Below are 16,880 nucleotides of genomic sequence, written 5' to 3' on the forward strand. Positions count from 1 at the left end.
TGACCAGTGAGATTGGAAAAACGAGACTATCCTGCAAGTGTGATATGGATAACTAAGAAATATGGGAAAAATATTGCCACAATGCCAGTGTGCAGTTTCTCTCACATGAATTTTATTATTATCTCCCATGCTCTTGAAATGTGGATCCCATATAAATGATACCTTTCTCAGAGCACCTATTGGTAGGGTATGTAAAATCCTCCCACACCGGCTATGTGGGGAATCCTCTATGAAGGTTATTCTATAAAGGAAAAATCATGATATAACCAAAATTGATGGGAAAAGTCTTTCATTTCACATATGTACTAAAAAAAGGTGCAAGATAGTTGCAACTATGGTTTCAAGATTGGCCCCAATCAGCTCTGAAATGGCCGAGGTCATTCCCAATTCTGACTGATCCTTGTTTGGAAACTAGCATTAAGACATGTTTAGACCAATTCTAGCTGATTTCTTACCAATCTTCAGATTGCGACTTTATCACCAATCCAGATCCCGATTCAAGATTTTAAACCTGATGGCAACTCTTAAGAATGACAAAATGGTAAGTCATTTTCAAAATATTTTGAAAACCCCTTTTTACCTTTGACTTAAAAAATAAAACTTTCAAAAATAAAACAAAGAGCACTTCTATCTTGTCCATTAATTAATGAAAAATCCAAGTCTAAGTCCATCAATAATAAACCTCAATTCTTATCTCCAACAATTGCTCAATCCATCTACAACTTATTTGTTATCATCCCACAAGAAGAGCAGAAAAGTATAGTATTTACTATTCCATATATGACACAATCAGAGGAGCCAAGAATACAAACCCCTCAGTGACAGTAGCTGGAAATAAATTTACAAAGCGGGGTCAAACTAGACCATCTTTTTCCCTCCTTTCTTCATCCTATTCCATCTGGGTTATAGGGATTGTTTCTTTTAATAAAAACTGAATAACGAAGGCATAAACACTGCAAAACCCAAAAAAACAAAACGAAGAATCTATTTCATTCACTTTCTTTTGTTTTCCCTACTATCAGTTTGCTTTTACTATTAATAGTTACATGTGAGGCTTGCCTTGTTTGTTATCTGTGTGAAGGCTTGTGCTGATATGGTGGGGGTCTACTAGGGCGAACAGGTGATTGCTCAGGACTTTCGGAGACCTCCACTTGAGTAGGCAACATGCTGATAAAGCTTCCTTGGGCAGGCTGATCATGAGAATCAGCCGTGTCTGTAAATGACACCACATTGTAAATTTCAATCCAAGTTAAAGAGGTAAAAGCTTAGCAGGGAGATTAAAGTGATCAAAAAACATACCAAACAATGACTTGATTGATGGCCGCTTCGGCTTATTAGTCTTTTTCTTCAAGTCAACTGCATTAAGGTCCCAGCACAATACATCAGCAAACTTTTTTTTTTCCCGCTGAACAAGATTTGGACTTGTTAATGTTTAAAGGAGTACAAAAAGAGCGCATCAGCTAATTTGCTGAGATTAAACCAACCTCCCACAAAATACGCTCTACCAATTAGAAAAATATGGACATAAGAGCAGATCACCAATTGCTATGAATTCCTTCTCCATAGTGAAAGAAATATGCCCGATATGCCAACATATCCCAGCAGAAATCATATGAAGTGATCATTATCTACTCACTCTTGCAAAAGATAGAACATGGTTTATCACGTAACATTCTTTCTTTCATTATTACTTGTATCACATATTATTACATTTCAATCAAAATGCACATCTAAACCTTGAATGCAATCTCTCACACATTGTGAAGCTTAGTAGTGCCAAGACAGGTAACCTCACCAAAAAAGTACAACATATAAAAGGTGCATGCATGTACTTTTAAGCATCAATGGGTGGGTGGGTGGGTGGGTGGGCGGGTGGGATGTGTGTGTGTGTGTGTGAGAGAGAGAGAGAGAGGACAGACCAATGCCAGGCATGTGATTGTCATTCACAATTTCAAAATTCTTGTACGTGTAACCCACAAAATTTACATCCTTGGATGAAAGCATCTGCAAGAATGATGGAAGACAAGATTACATTAGTTTTTCCAGACATTGAATGAACATTTTACGTTACAAGAAGAAACAATAAGTTGAACCACAGATGAATTCACATGCTATTCAAAGAAAAATGGTTTCTCCTAACAAGAAGAATGGGAGTGAATTACAAGAAGCTGAGAGAGAAGAATTCATTTAATATTATATACTTTTCTCAAATTATAACAATGATGCCCTTCCATCAACTACTTTAGCATGAAAGATTTCCTTGACAAGGGAACAATCCAGTAGGATCATGTCTCAGCTAGATGATAATTGGTGGGACCAAACTTTGTGCATTTAGCACATAGACGCATAGGCCTGGCCAACATCTATGCAAATCACAACTGGAAGTACATAAAAAAGACTGGTTCTTCATATAAAGAAGGTTTCATTCACTCCAGAACATGAACAATCTGAGTAGAGCTACCACAACATGTATGCATTATACATTGTACATAAAAAAGACTGGTTCTTCATACAAGTCTACCTAAATGGTCCTTATACCTGACCAAGCAATCAATAAAATTTAAGCAAACATGGAAGCAAGGCAGTCAGATCTACAGTCTGTCAATCCTGATCTAAAGTGTTCGGACAAAACATATTTTTTTTTGGGGGGGGGGGGGGGCGGCGCAAGGATACCTCGGAGACAAGTAAGCTATTTAACACATTCCCTGTACTTTCTATTTCCATCAGAATAGTTTCTTCATGGGATACTGGATACCTATAGGAACAAATCATCTTTACAAATGCACTGTCTTCTACAGACTCCTTTCCATAACATGATAGAGAAAATATAAAAAGGGCATACCCAGTGCACGAGCTCCCGTCACTGCAGGGTCTGGGTAGGGTGATAATGTATGCAGCATTACACCCGCTTCGGGAGAGGCCGTCTCCCGACTCGAACCCATGACCACTAGGTTGCAATGGAGCAACCTTACCATTGCACCAAGACCCATCCTCTATGATGATGAATATATGATGACAAAAAAACTTAAAAAAAGAAAGGGAAAAGAAAACGACAATCAATTCAAAGAAAAATACTTTCTAGCCTATCAAGCAGCAACATTTTAAAGTTTGTGTAACCATTCGAAGTTAAGACATAGTCAAATATAGGTTCACAGTTTTGCAGATAAGCTACCATAGTAAGAATGACATATACAGAGAATGCAATGGTATTTGATACAGCAGGTCCAGCAAAATATTATCCCCAAAGCAGGCCAAGCCAATCAAATAAAACTTAAATAAATCTTATGACTACCAAAGACCACATACAACAAAGTAATAGATCTTCTTCATGCCAAAAATAAATTAAGAAATAATATGCCCCAGGTTAAACTAGCAATATGCAAAACTTGGGAGATGAAAACCAACAGAGAATACTTTAAAATGTGAGACATGAGTATGCTAATTGATAAGAGAGTTGAAACTTACTTTTCTCCATGGACCAGACTTTGATGAATTTTTCATTGCAGGACCTGACTGCATTCATGCAAGAGAGAGAGATATGATTATTAAAAAATATAGTAAAAGATTTGTACACGCCAGCTTAATTTCAAAATTGCATACTGGCACCCCTCATAAGACTCAGATTACTGTAGCACACCCCTTGTAAAATGTCTCCTATGGCCCCCCTGTTTTTAATTTTTTTTCCATAATGCCCCTCTTCCAAGGCATGAAACTGCACACTGTCCATGTAGCAAACCCTCTTAAAAAAATAAACCCAATTGAGGCAAGAACAGTTGAATCAATCATCTGTCACCCTAAGCTCCATTTATGCAAGTGGCGGAGTTGCAATAAAAAAACTAGAGTCAATAGAAAGCCAACCAATCATGAAAATAGAATACCACCCAAAAAAGTGAAAGTGGCAGTCTGGAAGTGTTCCTTAGAAGAGTATAACACCTCCAAACTCCCCATTAGATTTCGACAACCCTGACACTTGTCTTAAATCCAAAACTGGCCACAAATTTATTGTTTTTTTTTAGAGAGGAGGGGGGTATAGCCGTATAGGTAAAATTTTCATAATGTTGGTCCCACATCATCAAGCCGGGCCTATAAGGTAGTCAACAAAATGATATTTCATGCAGCCTCCTAAGAATCCGTTCAATGGTATAATTGAAACCATCCAGAACAATTCATCTTCCATATAAAATATTCATAAAATAAAAGAAAAGATCATCATTACCTCCTCAAACTTTTCAAAGTTCTGAGTATCCAGCTCATCTTTAACCTCTGGTTTAAAAGCCGCTTCCATCTGGTATAGTCTGTCCCATGGGATGCCTTTGAACCATGGATGTGCCTAGAGTAGGGATCATAATCAAACTCAGTTTTGGAATTTGATCCAGTTAAAATTTAAAAACAAAGAGATTGATAGCAAAAGAGCACGAACTTTTATTTCATGTGCTCCTTTGGTCCCAAGCCTCTGTTCTACATTGCACAGAAGTTTGCATACGAGATCTTTTGCCTCAGCAGAGAGCTTTGCCTCTTCAGGGAATTTCAAGTGAGTTCTCCAGTTTACTATCTGCATAGCATCAATGAATCAAATGCTGTTATAAGGAATTATAACTAAAAAAGGGCATGATTATCCACACTAGATTAAGTAATCAATTCACCATGACATCATAACTCTAATGTGCAAGGTTTGCCACCTCTTTGGTTGGAACAGATTTCATAAAGCAATAAAGACAGAGAACAACCATAATTAATGTGCAAGGCTTGCTACTATTATACTCTTTTGGTTGGCAAAATCCATGGAAATCAGAAAATTACAAATTCAAGTGAAGAATCTCCATTCAAAAATTTCACCTACCTTTCTGCAAGTTGACATTGGTTCTTCAGAATAAAATGGTGGATAACCTACAAGCATCTCATACATAATTGCTCCAAGCGACCACCTACAATACAGATCAGATTTAAGGCATGGAAATAATTGTAAAGCAGTGATGGTGCTTCCTGGGCAAAACAGACATGCTTGTCCTCCTTTAATCGAAACATACATTTGAGTGTTGATAGAATAGGCTGAGGCTTTATGACTACTTCAGTAAAAACCAACCTCAGGCAATTCTATCAACACCATTGACAAAAAGGCCAAGCAAATGTTTTTAAATCTGAGAATAACGCTTGCTGTGATCCACAGGAGATACCATACGACAATAAATTTGAGAGGTAGTAATACATGAAAAAAGATAACTAACCAATCACACTCCATTCCGTATCCTTTCTTCAGCAGAACTTCAGGAGCAATATAGTCAGGAGTCCCAACTGTGGAATAAGCCTGAATCCACAAGGAAAATAAATACCATAGTTGTAGGACAAAGCCTCCAAGTAGACAAGTGAATAAAAGCACATGGACCATGAATCATAAAAGCTTTTCACAAACAATAAGGGTCCGGAACAGAACACAATGACATGGGAAGCTATACATTGTTAGTAAATGGCATATATGCCTATCTTTCGATTTCTGGAATGAAAAATATAAGGGAAAATTTTAAGTAGAACTTTTCATCAAGTAGAAATGAAAGGCATAAATATGTAAGATGACAAATTCACACATTACACAGTCACATTATATGATTATTTTCCTAATTGGAAGCACAACCAAGTTCAAGAGTAAAACAATATTTTATAGGTCAATAAAGAAGAAGGATCAACATAATGGCTGACCAAGACAACCACTCTGCTCTGTCAGGACCATAGACACCAATTGGTCTTAACAAGTGGCAACATATGAAACAGGGGAGGTGGAGTACAACCAGACGCAATGAAGCATCATGCTATACAAGCATACCCAATTTCCATAAAAAGTGGGTAACTCGATAGAAGAATTCTTTCCACTTCCAGAAACCTTTTTAAATTCCAAATCATTTGTCTTCCTTTTCTTCTACGTTTCCTTTTACATGGGCACAAATTAAAGTTAAGAGAAATGAAAATTTTCAAATCATGTTGGGTAATAATTATAACATTTTTCACTTCCCTTCCCTTTAATTTCCCTTGCAAGCAATCGGAACGCCAGTGTAAATTTTTCATTACGATAATGAAAAGATCATGAAAAGAATGGAAACGATGCAGGAGCATTTGAATATAAAATCTGGTGACTTGATCATTAATTATCAGTCATCAGATTGGGATTTCCAGCAGAGAAGTACGTATTATCAAGTGCTGGGTTGTATTTTATTGTTTTTAAATGAAAAGGGGGGGGGTTGTAATATTATTTTTTTCTTAAATAATGTAAGTGGTTAGTCGTGGGACATGGTGGAAAATTTTCAATCAACTATGTCTAGGGATGGGGAGTTTTGGAGAGGTTCAGATTTGGTCAACTTCTTTGAAATGTTAAAACGGCGCAGAGATTAATTGGGTTTTTGGGTTAGGATTCTCCTAAGAGTGGAATTAGCAGGTAGATTTTGGATAAGTCATTTATGACGTAACTGTTATTACTGTTGGATATGGTTTTATTCTCTATCTATCTATCTATCCATCTATATACTCAAAATAAGCTAAACTACCTCTTAATCCATTCATTCAATTGTGGAGGGCTGTTAAAGCCTTACATGTATCATAAAGACTGAAAACAGGGATAAGAAAAGAAACAAAAGCAAGTAAAGAACCTCCTACAATCAACTAGCAGTAAGGGTATCCTCAACAGAGTCAACTACCTAGGAAATAAAATAGAATAAAACCCAAATATTTTAAAAAAAAGAGCCTTCCCAACTGCAGGCTATGTTTGGGTGTCCTAACCTGATCTAATAACTGACACACAATAAAGATAAGACTCTAAAACAAAAAACGAAACTTCCTACATGCATGGGCTATGTGGAAAGCCCCCTAACCTAACCCAACAACCTACTTAAATAAAATAAGAAGCTAATATCTGATTCGATCCCACCATAGTATTAAATCTTGTTTCGGAAGGCCATTTTGGCCAAACAAAAAATTTAGAGATACCGAAATTTTGCCGAAATATTGTATTTATTCTGAGTTTTGCTTGGCCAATTCTGGGTGTAAAATGTCGAAATACCGAAATGAATTGACCAAAACAGCCGAAATTTTGACAAAACAGTGCATTCTTTTGACCAAAATTTCCGAAATATAGCATTTTTTTCATTTCAACATAGCAATCTCGTCTCGGCCTGGCCGAAATATTCGAAATTTCGAGATTTTGAACTATGATCCCCACAATCTTGGTTTTAAGGAAACCAAAATTATCCATACCAAAGACTAAAGATAAGAACCCCATGGCCTCAAGAGACACAAAGAATATCTCCCTACTACCATCCACTACGACACTTAAAACAAAGACTCAAAACAACTTCAAAAAACTATCCTATGTATCTAGCCTTTATTATTACAATACATCCAAGTTACAAAGTACAAATCACTTTCCGCAAATAAAAGATTGCCACATCCAATGGTGGTGATCATGCTCCTGCATTACTTTCACTTCAAAGATCCATATCTTAAGAATTCCCCAGCAAATAGCATGTCATAAGCATTTTGATAACATCCCTTTTGCTTCCACAATTTATTTTAGGGAAACGAGCAAACAGTATCCTGGTATCTTTAGGAGTGGTACAAACTTAACATCTTGGCATTTTGTTTTTCTCAACTCTGATATCATTTATTACCTACAATATTATGCTATCTATTAAATAAATGTAATTAAGTTTCATCATCAAGACATCAACTCAGCTAGCTATGCATTGACTTAACACACTCAATATACTAAATAAGAAACAAATAATTGTTCTCTCCCCTTCTATTATCTTTCTTCTTCTTAATTTCACTGATCAGTTACAAAAAATTATTCCATTAAGTAAAGAGAGCTTTCTACATGTTGACAATTAACAAAACGGCAAATTTTTTGTAGTGTGCAAAGACAGAGAGTATCTCTAAATCAGACACCAAGTTTTTCCACATAGAAGGGTGATGTGGCAATTTTAACCATGTGTATCTAAAAAATGGTTTAGATTGGCTACACACCAAATTTCAGACTCAGATTCATCCATATACCCCTCCCATGTCTCGGCAGATTCATTAGATCTTTAGACATCCATTTCCTTTTAAGAGAAGTTTTAATTCTTCACTGAATATTTAAAGCTTTATTTTGCCACATGACCAACTCTGTCTTGGGTGAAACTTGCCATGTGAACGAGAGGACCTTGAAGGTCTACCTCTCCACAGAATCTGCTAGGTGTCAGTCATTGCACCGGTCTAAAGATAACGTCTAGATCTGCTACACTAGAAAAACTACTCCCTTAAAATAATGCATTCATAAATTTCGACCAGGATGCACACTGGCTGAGTTGATTAGCAAGGTTTCAATTTCTTTAACACTTCGTAAGTTTAGTGATGGTAATATTCGTTGAATATACCAATGCCTAAGAATAGTGTTCATTATTTAGTAAAAAATATGGTTCTGAGAATGATTATCTACAATCTAATAAATTTCCTGTTACTGGTTAATACTGTTACTAGCAGATTTAAGCTCCTCTAAATAAAAAGATAGGGCTTAAGGGAAAAGAATTACCAACATCCGCCGGTTCTTTTGCCAGTGTAATAGCTGCTCCTGCTGTGTACGCCTTGGTGCAGGAGGTGCGTTGGAATATCTATCACTCTCCGTTGTAGTTTTGAAATTCCTTCCCGCTCCAGAATCATTTTCACTAAGATTTGGAAAACTGCTACAGTCCAGGGGTTTACATAACCCAAAATCCGAAAGCTTCATGTGGCCATTACGATCGAGCAACAAATTGTCAGGCTTGATATCCCTACCAAGGATCAGAACAACCATTTTTACTTTGTGGATGCCTTATAAAGTGTCTCCTTATGTATGTCTTGCAATGACTATTTATCTCTTTTTTAGGTCTAAGCATAAAGATATTTTATAGAAGCAAACAAAAAAGGAGGATATATGTGCATATCATATGGATCATAAATCTTTTAGCAGCATAATGTTATATGTGGTGCATAAAAATTCAGTTGATTGAAAATTTTTGACCAACTGATTGGCTCGATAGTTTGCAGAGCAGATCTCATAGGTGGAGGAACCATAAAAATGCTGGCTATATCCCCCAGACTATGCAACAGATGGTTTTTACAAATTGGCTTTGTCCAGATGGTCTAAACAGTGAGCAGTGAGATCCCTCAAAATGAAAGGAAAGAAAATGTTGTTACACACCTGTGAATGTAATTGTGCTTGTGAATAGACTCGATGGCAAGGACAGTCTCTGCAACATAAAACCTGGCCTCATCCTCTGTCAAGGTATCCTTGCGCATTAATAATGTCATCATGTCTCCTCCAGGAAGATATTCCATTACGAGATACAAAAACTCTTCGTCCTGAAAGGAACAGTAGAGCTTGACAATGAAAGCACTGTCAACCTCAGCAAGGAGATTCCTTTCAGCTTTAACATGCTCAACCTGGAAAAATGTGAATGCAAATGATAGGTTATAAAAAGTTAGATAAGTGTAAAAGAGTTTTTCGCCTCATTAGAACTGAGATTGTTAATTCTTTAGTAACGAGAGACTTCTAAGGTATCAGCCATGATTGGGAATTCAATTCCCCTTGCAACTTTTACTTTTTCGATATTTTCTTTCATTGAAATCGAGAAGTTTAATTATGAAAATTATATAGAGCAAACAATAGATGAATTATTACAAATTTAATACCTGGCCTCTGCGAAGCATCTCAGATTTCTTTAGTTTTTTCATCGCATACACATGACCAGTGGCCTTTTCTCTACAGAGCCTCACCTGCACAGTTTTCCAAATTTGATTTCACAACAGAAAAACTCAATATGCTGTGTCCTTTGATAAGTTGAGAATGTGTAATACAAAAAGAACAAAGAATGATATAACATTTAATGAATGCTCTTTAATGGACGTCTTTGAAGGAAAAATTTCTTTCTTTGTCACAAAGCCAACAAGCAGGATTCCATAGAGGGGAAATGGGCACCCTCCACAGGATTAATAACATACGAAATAGTTCACTTTGCTAGTAGATAGCAGTTCTCCCCCCCCCCCCCTTTCCCTTATTCTAAGAAAGACTGGTGTGATCCAGGGGTTGAAAAACCCTATTTGGGTTCGCTATGGGCCCACCCAAATGTATAGTAGCCAGAAGTAGAGAGAAAATGGCAGTTCTGGTAAATATAACAAATGTTGCAAAGGGGGAGTGGCAAACTTGTAATAAGTCAGAAACTGAATGAATCTATTGGGTAATTCAATAAGAAAAGGATACAGTGGGGATTAGCAATTATTGTAAAGGGACAAACTTGGAATGAAAGTTAAAATAAGGATCTAGAGAAATAAAGGGGAAAAGTAAATGTAAATATGAAAAGGGAAGGAATAAATAAACAAATTTGTGGGGAGGGAGGTATAGTCTTCAACCTCTAAACCCCCAAGCCAGAAGCGGAAACCAAGAACTCTCTCACACTGCCACAGATCAGCCGGAAACTAGAGGTAAGGAGTCACAATGACAAACTCTCTTAGTAGTAAACAACAATGATCCAGTAATCAGGTAAGCAATGAGTTTATTTTCGGCAACTAATTCCAGCTCATAAACTGGAACCAGCATTCAATTTCAGTTCAAAACTCTTACTCCGAGTAGTACTTTGGTCAGAGGGTTTGCATGGAGAGTCACCCAGAGATTGAGATTAGATCCCTAAATTTATAGAAAGAGAATAAAGGAAGTGAAGGAGATCGACCTCACACCCTCGGACTGAAGTACAGCCCAGACACAGTAGGCCAGCAAGGAAATAGTAACACGAAAGAAGAAGGAACAAGGTCTCACAGGGGGGGGGGGGAGAGAAAGAAGAGATGAGAGAGAGAAAAGGGGGGAAGAGGACGACAGCCAAGCCACGCAGGCACACACTCAACCCAAAAAAAAATCAAATTTAATCATTATTATGGAACTCCATGTAGGTATAAGCCATATAGAAGAAGAAACCCAACTAACAAAGAAAACTTACTTAACTAGGAAATAAACTCAACAAGGAAATTATAGCAACTAGGAAACTTGAAATGGGGAAAGTATCTCCTAGCATCTAACTCTATCTAAAACAAGATAGGGCGTACCAAGTGCACAAGGCTCCCGCCACTGTGGGGTCTGGGGGAGGGTCATAATGTACGCAGCCTTACCCCTGCTTTCACAGAGAGGCTGTTTCCAGACTCGAACCCGTGACCACTTGGTCACAATCGAGTAACCTTACTGTTGCACCAAGGTCCGCCCCTCTATAAAAGATTACAAGATAATTCAAAATAAATTTCTAATATCCTACTAAACCACAACCACACTTGGACCCGGAGCTCGGTCTAGGTGGCCAAACTGGTCAAGCCGGTTCAACCACGAATCTGCATCAAAGGCCCTGTTTTGTCTAGAAGTGGGTGGGGAAAGGAAAACTACCATAGAAAAAATATATATTGAAATAGAAAATGCCACAAAGGGAATAGTAGAAAACAAAATTGAACTCCCCAAAATGTTTGGTTGGTTACTAATGCAAAATGGAAAATTAGCATTTTGGAATAACCAATTTGCATTTGTTTACAAAGAAAATGGCTAGAAAAACAGGTAAAAAATAGAGAGGAGACCAGTCCCTTTATTACCATGAACTTTTGAAAGGATATTTTCATAGTTCTTCTGAAAAATAGCCAATTTAATGAATATGGAAGGAAATAATGAGTAAGAAAAGAACAGAACAAGCTTGGATTTTCTGTTTCAGCACAACCAGATGGATTGAAAGTCATTTTTGCATGGGAAAACTCACATTTCCTAATATTTTCCATTGGAAAACCACACGAGACGTTCTAAATAATTGAAAACAGACTATTAGAAATCAACAGAATGATTGTGCTTCCACAAACAATAATATTACAGAGATAGTAAGAATAACGCAGAGAATAAAATTGGGGTATGCCCATGGTTCAAGAACCAGTTTCGACCGAGATATCTCAGTTTTGCAAGAGACCGAGACGAAACCAAGGGTCGAAATCACATGTTGCTTGGCTTTGATGGGTTTTGCATGGTTTCAACACTGTTTCGACCATATTTCAATAATTTCGCAAGTTTCAACCTGAACACCTATATAAATTCACTTATCGCCATTGAAACTTGAGGAAACCTGGCTCGAATCCAGGACAGGCACTTATTTATGCCAAATCTCATTTAAGTAAATGTTTTTATATTTGTTATTTCATTTACTTAAGATATTATTCATAAATATCCAAATACCCCCTATTTGAATCAAGGTTTAAAGTATCGGTATTGGGTATCGTATCAGAAGGGTGATATTAAGAGACGTATCATACCGTATCGAAGAGACGCAAGATACACTAGATATGTATGGAAATGGTCAAGAAACATATGGAAATGCTTAGGATGTATGCACAATACAGTTTTAAAGCATAAAACAATATAAATAAGTAATATGTAAAATATATAATGTATAAAAAGGAGAACAAAATACGATGAAACAAGTGCATTCAATTAATTATATAAAAGATGTGGTTTCTTACATGTACTAATACCAATTTTTTTAAGTATTGTATCGCATCAGTACCTTAAAAATAAGATACGTATCGGTTAGTGTCGGAAGATATGGAAAGATACTTTAAACTTTGATTTGAATCCAATAAAAATAGTTTAAAAAATCAATTTCTAAAAGGATAAAAAGTAACCCCCCCCCCCCCCAAGTTCAATAACAAAAACTGGATTTTTGGCGGTAGGTGCAATTTCCAACTTTTAAATGTTGGGGTTTTCCTCAAATTTAAAAATTCCATAAATTTTAATATGATAAAACTTTGCTAAAAAACAAAAGAACGCTAAAATATTCATTTGTTTTTATGTCTAAAATTTTATATTCATTCAGAAAGATTTTAACAGCCTTCAAGCACCAAATAAGGTTTGACCGGAACATAACTTTATCTATATAAATCAGATTTAAGCAATCTTAGACTTGATGGAAGCTCATTGTTTAAATCTAATTTATATAGATAAAGTTCTGTTCCGGTCAAACCTCAGTTGGTGTGCGTGAATGCTGTTAAAATCACTATGAATGGATATAAAAGTTTAGACATCAAAACAAATGAATATTTTACCGCTCTTTCGGTTTTTATCAATGTTTTATCATATTAAATTTATGGAAATTTTAGATTTGAGAAAAACCACAGTATTTAAAAGTTGAAAATTGCACCTACCACCGAAACCCATGTGTTATAAAACGGTTGATTTCTGTTGTATATGTTTAATGCTATTGATAAATTTGCAGCGCATTATAGGTTTACTGGTAGGATAAAATAGAGCAGATAGATTTGTGGTTTGAAAGGGTGAGTTTACATTGTGATAAAGAGAGAAAAGTTTTGAGGGGGCAAAGGGTTCATGTCTGCAGATCATCGGGCATGGTATTCTCAAGCAAAACCACAAAAAAAAATGAAGAAGAAGAAAAAAGAAGAGGAGAATAAAGCACCACATTTTTTTTTTTGATCTAGAGAGCCTCAAAATCATCACATCTTGGAGAGATTTGGATGAAACCAAATAAGCAGCATACAGCCCACACATATTCATTAGCGTATATAGATGTCACATAAGTATACTTCTAAATAACCAAATTCCACGAGATATTGAGGTCACTATAAATATTACTAGAACAACTCTCAGACGGCCCTATAAATCAAAATGAAAAGTTTTCACCTCCAAAATAAGGGGCTAGCAAGTAGTGGTGAGGGATGGTACCTATACTAAAGAATACAAATGTAATAAAAGACGACTCAAAAGTAAGTGTCGCCATTTTGGTCACAAACTGCCTTCGTAAAAGTAGCCAAAAAAATGTATAAGGTTGACTGAACTTGAATTCAACTCCTCCGCCCACCAAAGAAAAAACCCAAACTTCAAAAACACCTGTCAAACTCCAAGAATTTGAGATCTTAAAAAATTATAACCCAAAGGGCATCCTCCATTTGCCACAGCATGGTTTTCCATGCCCTAGAGTTCAAGTCCACAGGACCAAATACAACCCACTTGAAAGTAGTCTGTTTTTCTCATATATATCTTGCTTTTTATCACATCCATGACACAGTATTTACAAGATGTCATTTTCTTCAGGAGTGACTACATATCAGAATGCTGTAGCATAGGAAGTAAATGAAAGCTGGACTGATAAACATTACAAGCCAGACAACCATGTCTTAAAGAGACACCGAACTAGGCTAGCTGATAAATGGTTGATGTTAAAACCATTCTTACTGAATCATCAGGGAAGATGGAAAACAAATGCAGCCTTGACTCGTACTTTCTTAACATAATAACCAAGATTCTTTTTAGCAGGATACTACTCCACTTTTCTAACCCCAAGAATGAGGACAGGAATCATAAAATACAGAGGCATATGAACTTTCAACTATAAATATTATATAAAAGGAGTCAAAACAATATTTTACCAGATCCATTAGGAGCAGCCCCATATTGGGAACTGCACAAACAATACACAACGCATTGTCTGAAGTAGATTTTACAATTTTCAGTAAACTAGAACACATAAAAGCAGAAGGCTGGATATTTCAAAGTAACATGGAATAACTAAAATTAAGACGAAAAAAAAAGGATCGAAGATTGAGAAAAGATCAACCTCTCCAAATGCACCCCTTCCTATTATTGTCAGGAGTTCAAAATCATCGACACCCATTTTATGTCTCTGAAGGCGCATATACTCTGTCTCCTTCTTCTCTAAGTGTTTGAGAAGATTGTTCTGTTCTTCAGGGGAAACATCAGCATCGGCTAACTTCCTCTCCAAAACCCAACGTCTGGATGTAGTAAAAACAAAGTCAAGGAAATAAGGCGAACACAAGTTTAACATTTACACTTCATGGATGTACAAGAGAATCATCAACAGATAACTGGAAATGCAGCAAAGGTGGATCCACTCCAATCATGGATCTTAAACATCAATAGACATCTCATACTATTGTTATTTGGCGGTAAAACAGAAATATAGCACAAAATGACCAACAACAATACACATATGGTTGCTCGTGATCTATGAATTTCTATTCAATTATATAGTTGGATCCAAACGTTGCTTGAAACAAGATAGATGGCTAATTGAATGGCATGAAACATCTAGAATGGTCCCCCGTATATGTAAGCAATAGGTACTTTTCTTCACTTGGTCGACAGACCAATTCAAACCCCACATTTAGTGACCCGTCCAAGTATCTGCAGGTTACATAAAAAAATAGTGACCATACCCATTGTCTGTTAACTTCTTGCACCTATCAATTGATCAATTCTAGAGCAAAAATATACAAAATCACTGTTACTGGATGGAGAATCACTTCTTTCAACAGACTGCCATGCTGCAACAGTTTTTTCCATTTTCTGTTTTACTCATAAGTTAAATTTTAACACTTACATTGGGAGGAATATTTTCCAAAGTTGAGTATTGCAAATAGTTAGTTTTAACAATTGGTTTACCATGCTATTTCAGGCAATTCCATAGCTTCAATTTCATACCCTATTGATTAACTCACATCATATACACACTATTAATTACTTCATGCATGGATAACTTTGACCACATTTTGATGAAAATTTTCAGAGGTTAACATTTGGTACATGTACCTCTCCTTCCTATCTTGCAAGGACTTCATTTGAGCCTTGTAATGATTCTCAATGTACTGCTTTGCAGCAGCAGCCTTCTGTTTTGTGACAGTTGAAGGTGCATCATCAAGTGGAGGCTTCTGTGCATCCTTTCCATTCTCTGTTTCTTTCTTTGTGGTCTGTCCAGGCCTCACTCTATCAGCTCTAGGCTGAAATTTCTGAAACCAACTCCTTGCAGAATCCATTATGGATCAAAATACAACACCACCATCACAGCAACAATTCAACATTCATTCTTCACCTATTGGTAAGCCAGTAACAAAGACTTCAAATCTTCTTCTTCTTCTTCTTCTTTTTCCTTCAATCCACTATTCTGCCTCATAAATTAACAATGAGAATTCTCAGCAAAAAAGGAGAATAAGCTAAACACAGTGACTATAATACAAAATGTAGTTATTATAATATGAAATCAAAGGCTAGTTTTTCTCTGCATTATGATGTCTGAGAGATCACAAACCTGAAATTTTTAAAAAAAATATATTTGAAATTTTAAAATTATTTTGTGAAAACTTTAACTCACAAGATCCAATTTTAACAAGATCTTTTATTTTTGCAAATAATTTGAAACCATTTCATACAATTAAAGGAAATACAGATAGGATAGCTAAGTGGGAAGGGGAAGGGTAAAATCTAAGCATATCAGGGTAGGGGGGAAACTTTTTGGGAAAAATAGTACTCCTTCACGAACCAAAACAGGACTCAAAATGGTCATACCATATACTCAGTGCTGCACCAAACTCAAAACTAGAAGTCTCGAGAACATCATCAACTAAAAGCCAGCAAGTCGACCGCGAAAACCAAAAAAAATTTATCAAAAACAGCACAGAATCTCAAAGCTTCCCAGAATTCTATTGGTATACAGAAGCGCAGTATAGAAAGAACATTATCAATTCAAGTAAATATCATCTTCCGAAGAAATCGGCTTCAAAACAGGAAAAAAGCGAGAAAGAAAATATCTGAATCCACCAACCACTTTAAAAAAAAACGATAATTTTCCCCGAATACTGCAACTTAGACATCAAGCTACAACTCAAAATCCAAAAAATAGAAAATAAATCCAGTAATAATCAACTGAACCCTAATCTCACTGAAAGCAACTCATTTCGGCATCAAACTTAACTCAAGAAACTTTTACAAAAAAACATAAAAGAAATACCCAAAGAACTACAAAATCCACTAGCATCGAAGTCATACCTGGATCAAGAGA

The 16,880-nt window shown here is 36.2% G+C and overlaps 1 protein-coding gene across 2 annotated transcripts; it reads right to left on the minus strand.

Annotated features, from left to right (window-relative positions):
- Positions 1-750: 750 nt before the first annotated feature.
- On the minus strand, positions 751-16,631 carry LOC122651739 (serine/threonine-protein kinase tricornered-like). Of its 2 annotated transcripts, none has more exons than XM_043845254.1 (14): positions 16,388-16,631; positions 15,635-15,981; positions 14,643-14,817; positions 9,694-9,777; positions 9,203-9,444; positions 8,555-8,792; positions 5,226-5,305; positions 4,841-4,925; positions 4,421-4,552; positions 4,217-4,330; positions 3,466-3,513; positions 1,920-2,004; positions 1,300-1,356; positions 751-1,213 (listed from the first exon to the last, which is right to left on the minus strand). In XM_043845254.1, exons 2-14 carry the CDS (start codon positions 15,856-15,858, stop codon positions 1,068-1,070), a joined length of 1,710 nt encoding a protein of 569 aa, XP_043701189.1. In that variant the 5' UTR covers positions 15,859-15,981; positions 16,388-16,631; the 3' UTR covers positions 751-1,067. The 2 variants fall into 2 exon arrangements, with proteins under 2 accessions (XP_043701189.1, XP_043701188.1); XM_043845253.1 differs by having other exon boundaries at positions 15,635-15,986.
- Positions 16,632-16,880: the final 249 nt, after the last annotated feature.

This window comes from Telopea speciosissima, chromosome 2, assembly GCF_018873765.1.
Source record: "Telopea speciosissima isolate NSW1024214 ecotype Mountain lineage chromosome 2, Tspe_v1, whole genome shotgun sequence".
NCBI classification, from domain to species: domain Eukaryota; kingdom Viridiplantae; phylum Streptophyta; class Magnoliopsida; order Proteales; family Proteaceae; genus Telopea; species Telopea speciosissima.

Bases quoted from the DNA above. Each gene is read 5' to 3' on its own strand.
- LOC122651739 (XM_043845254.1), bottom strand. From the start codon at position 15,858: ATGGATTCTGCAAGGAGTTGGTTTCAGAAATTTCAGCCTAGAGCTGAT. The intron at 4,926-5,225 runs GTTAGTTATCTT...TCTGTATTGTAG, and splicing joins TACGGAATGGAGTGTGATTG to GTGGTCGCTTGGAGCAATTA. The intron at 1,214-1,299 runs GTATGTTTTTTG...TGTCATTTACAG, and splicing joins ATCAATCAAGTCATTGTTTG to ACACGGCTGATTCTCATGAT.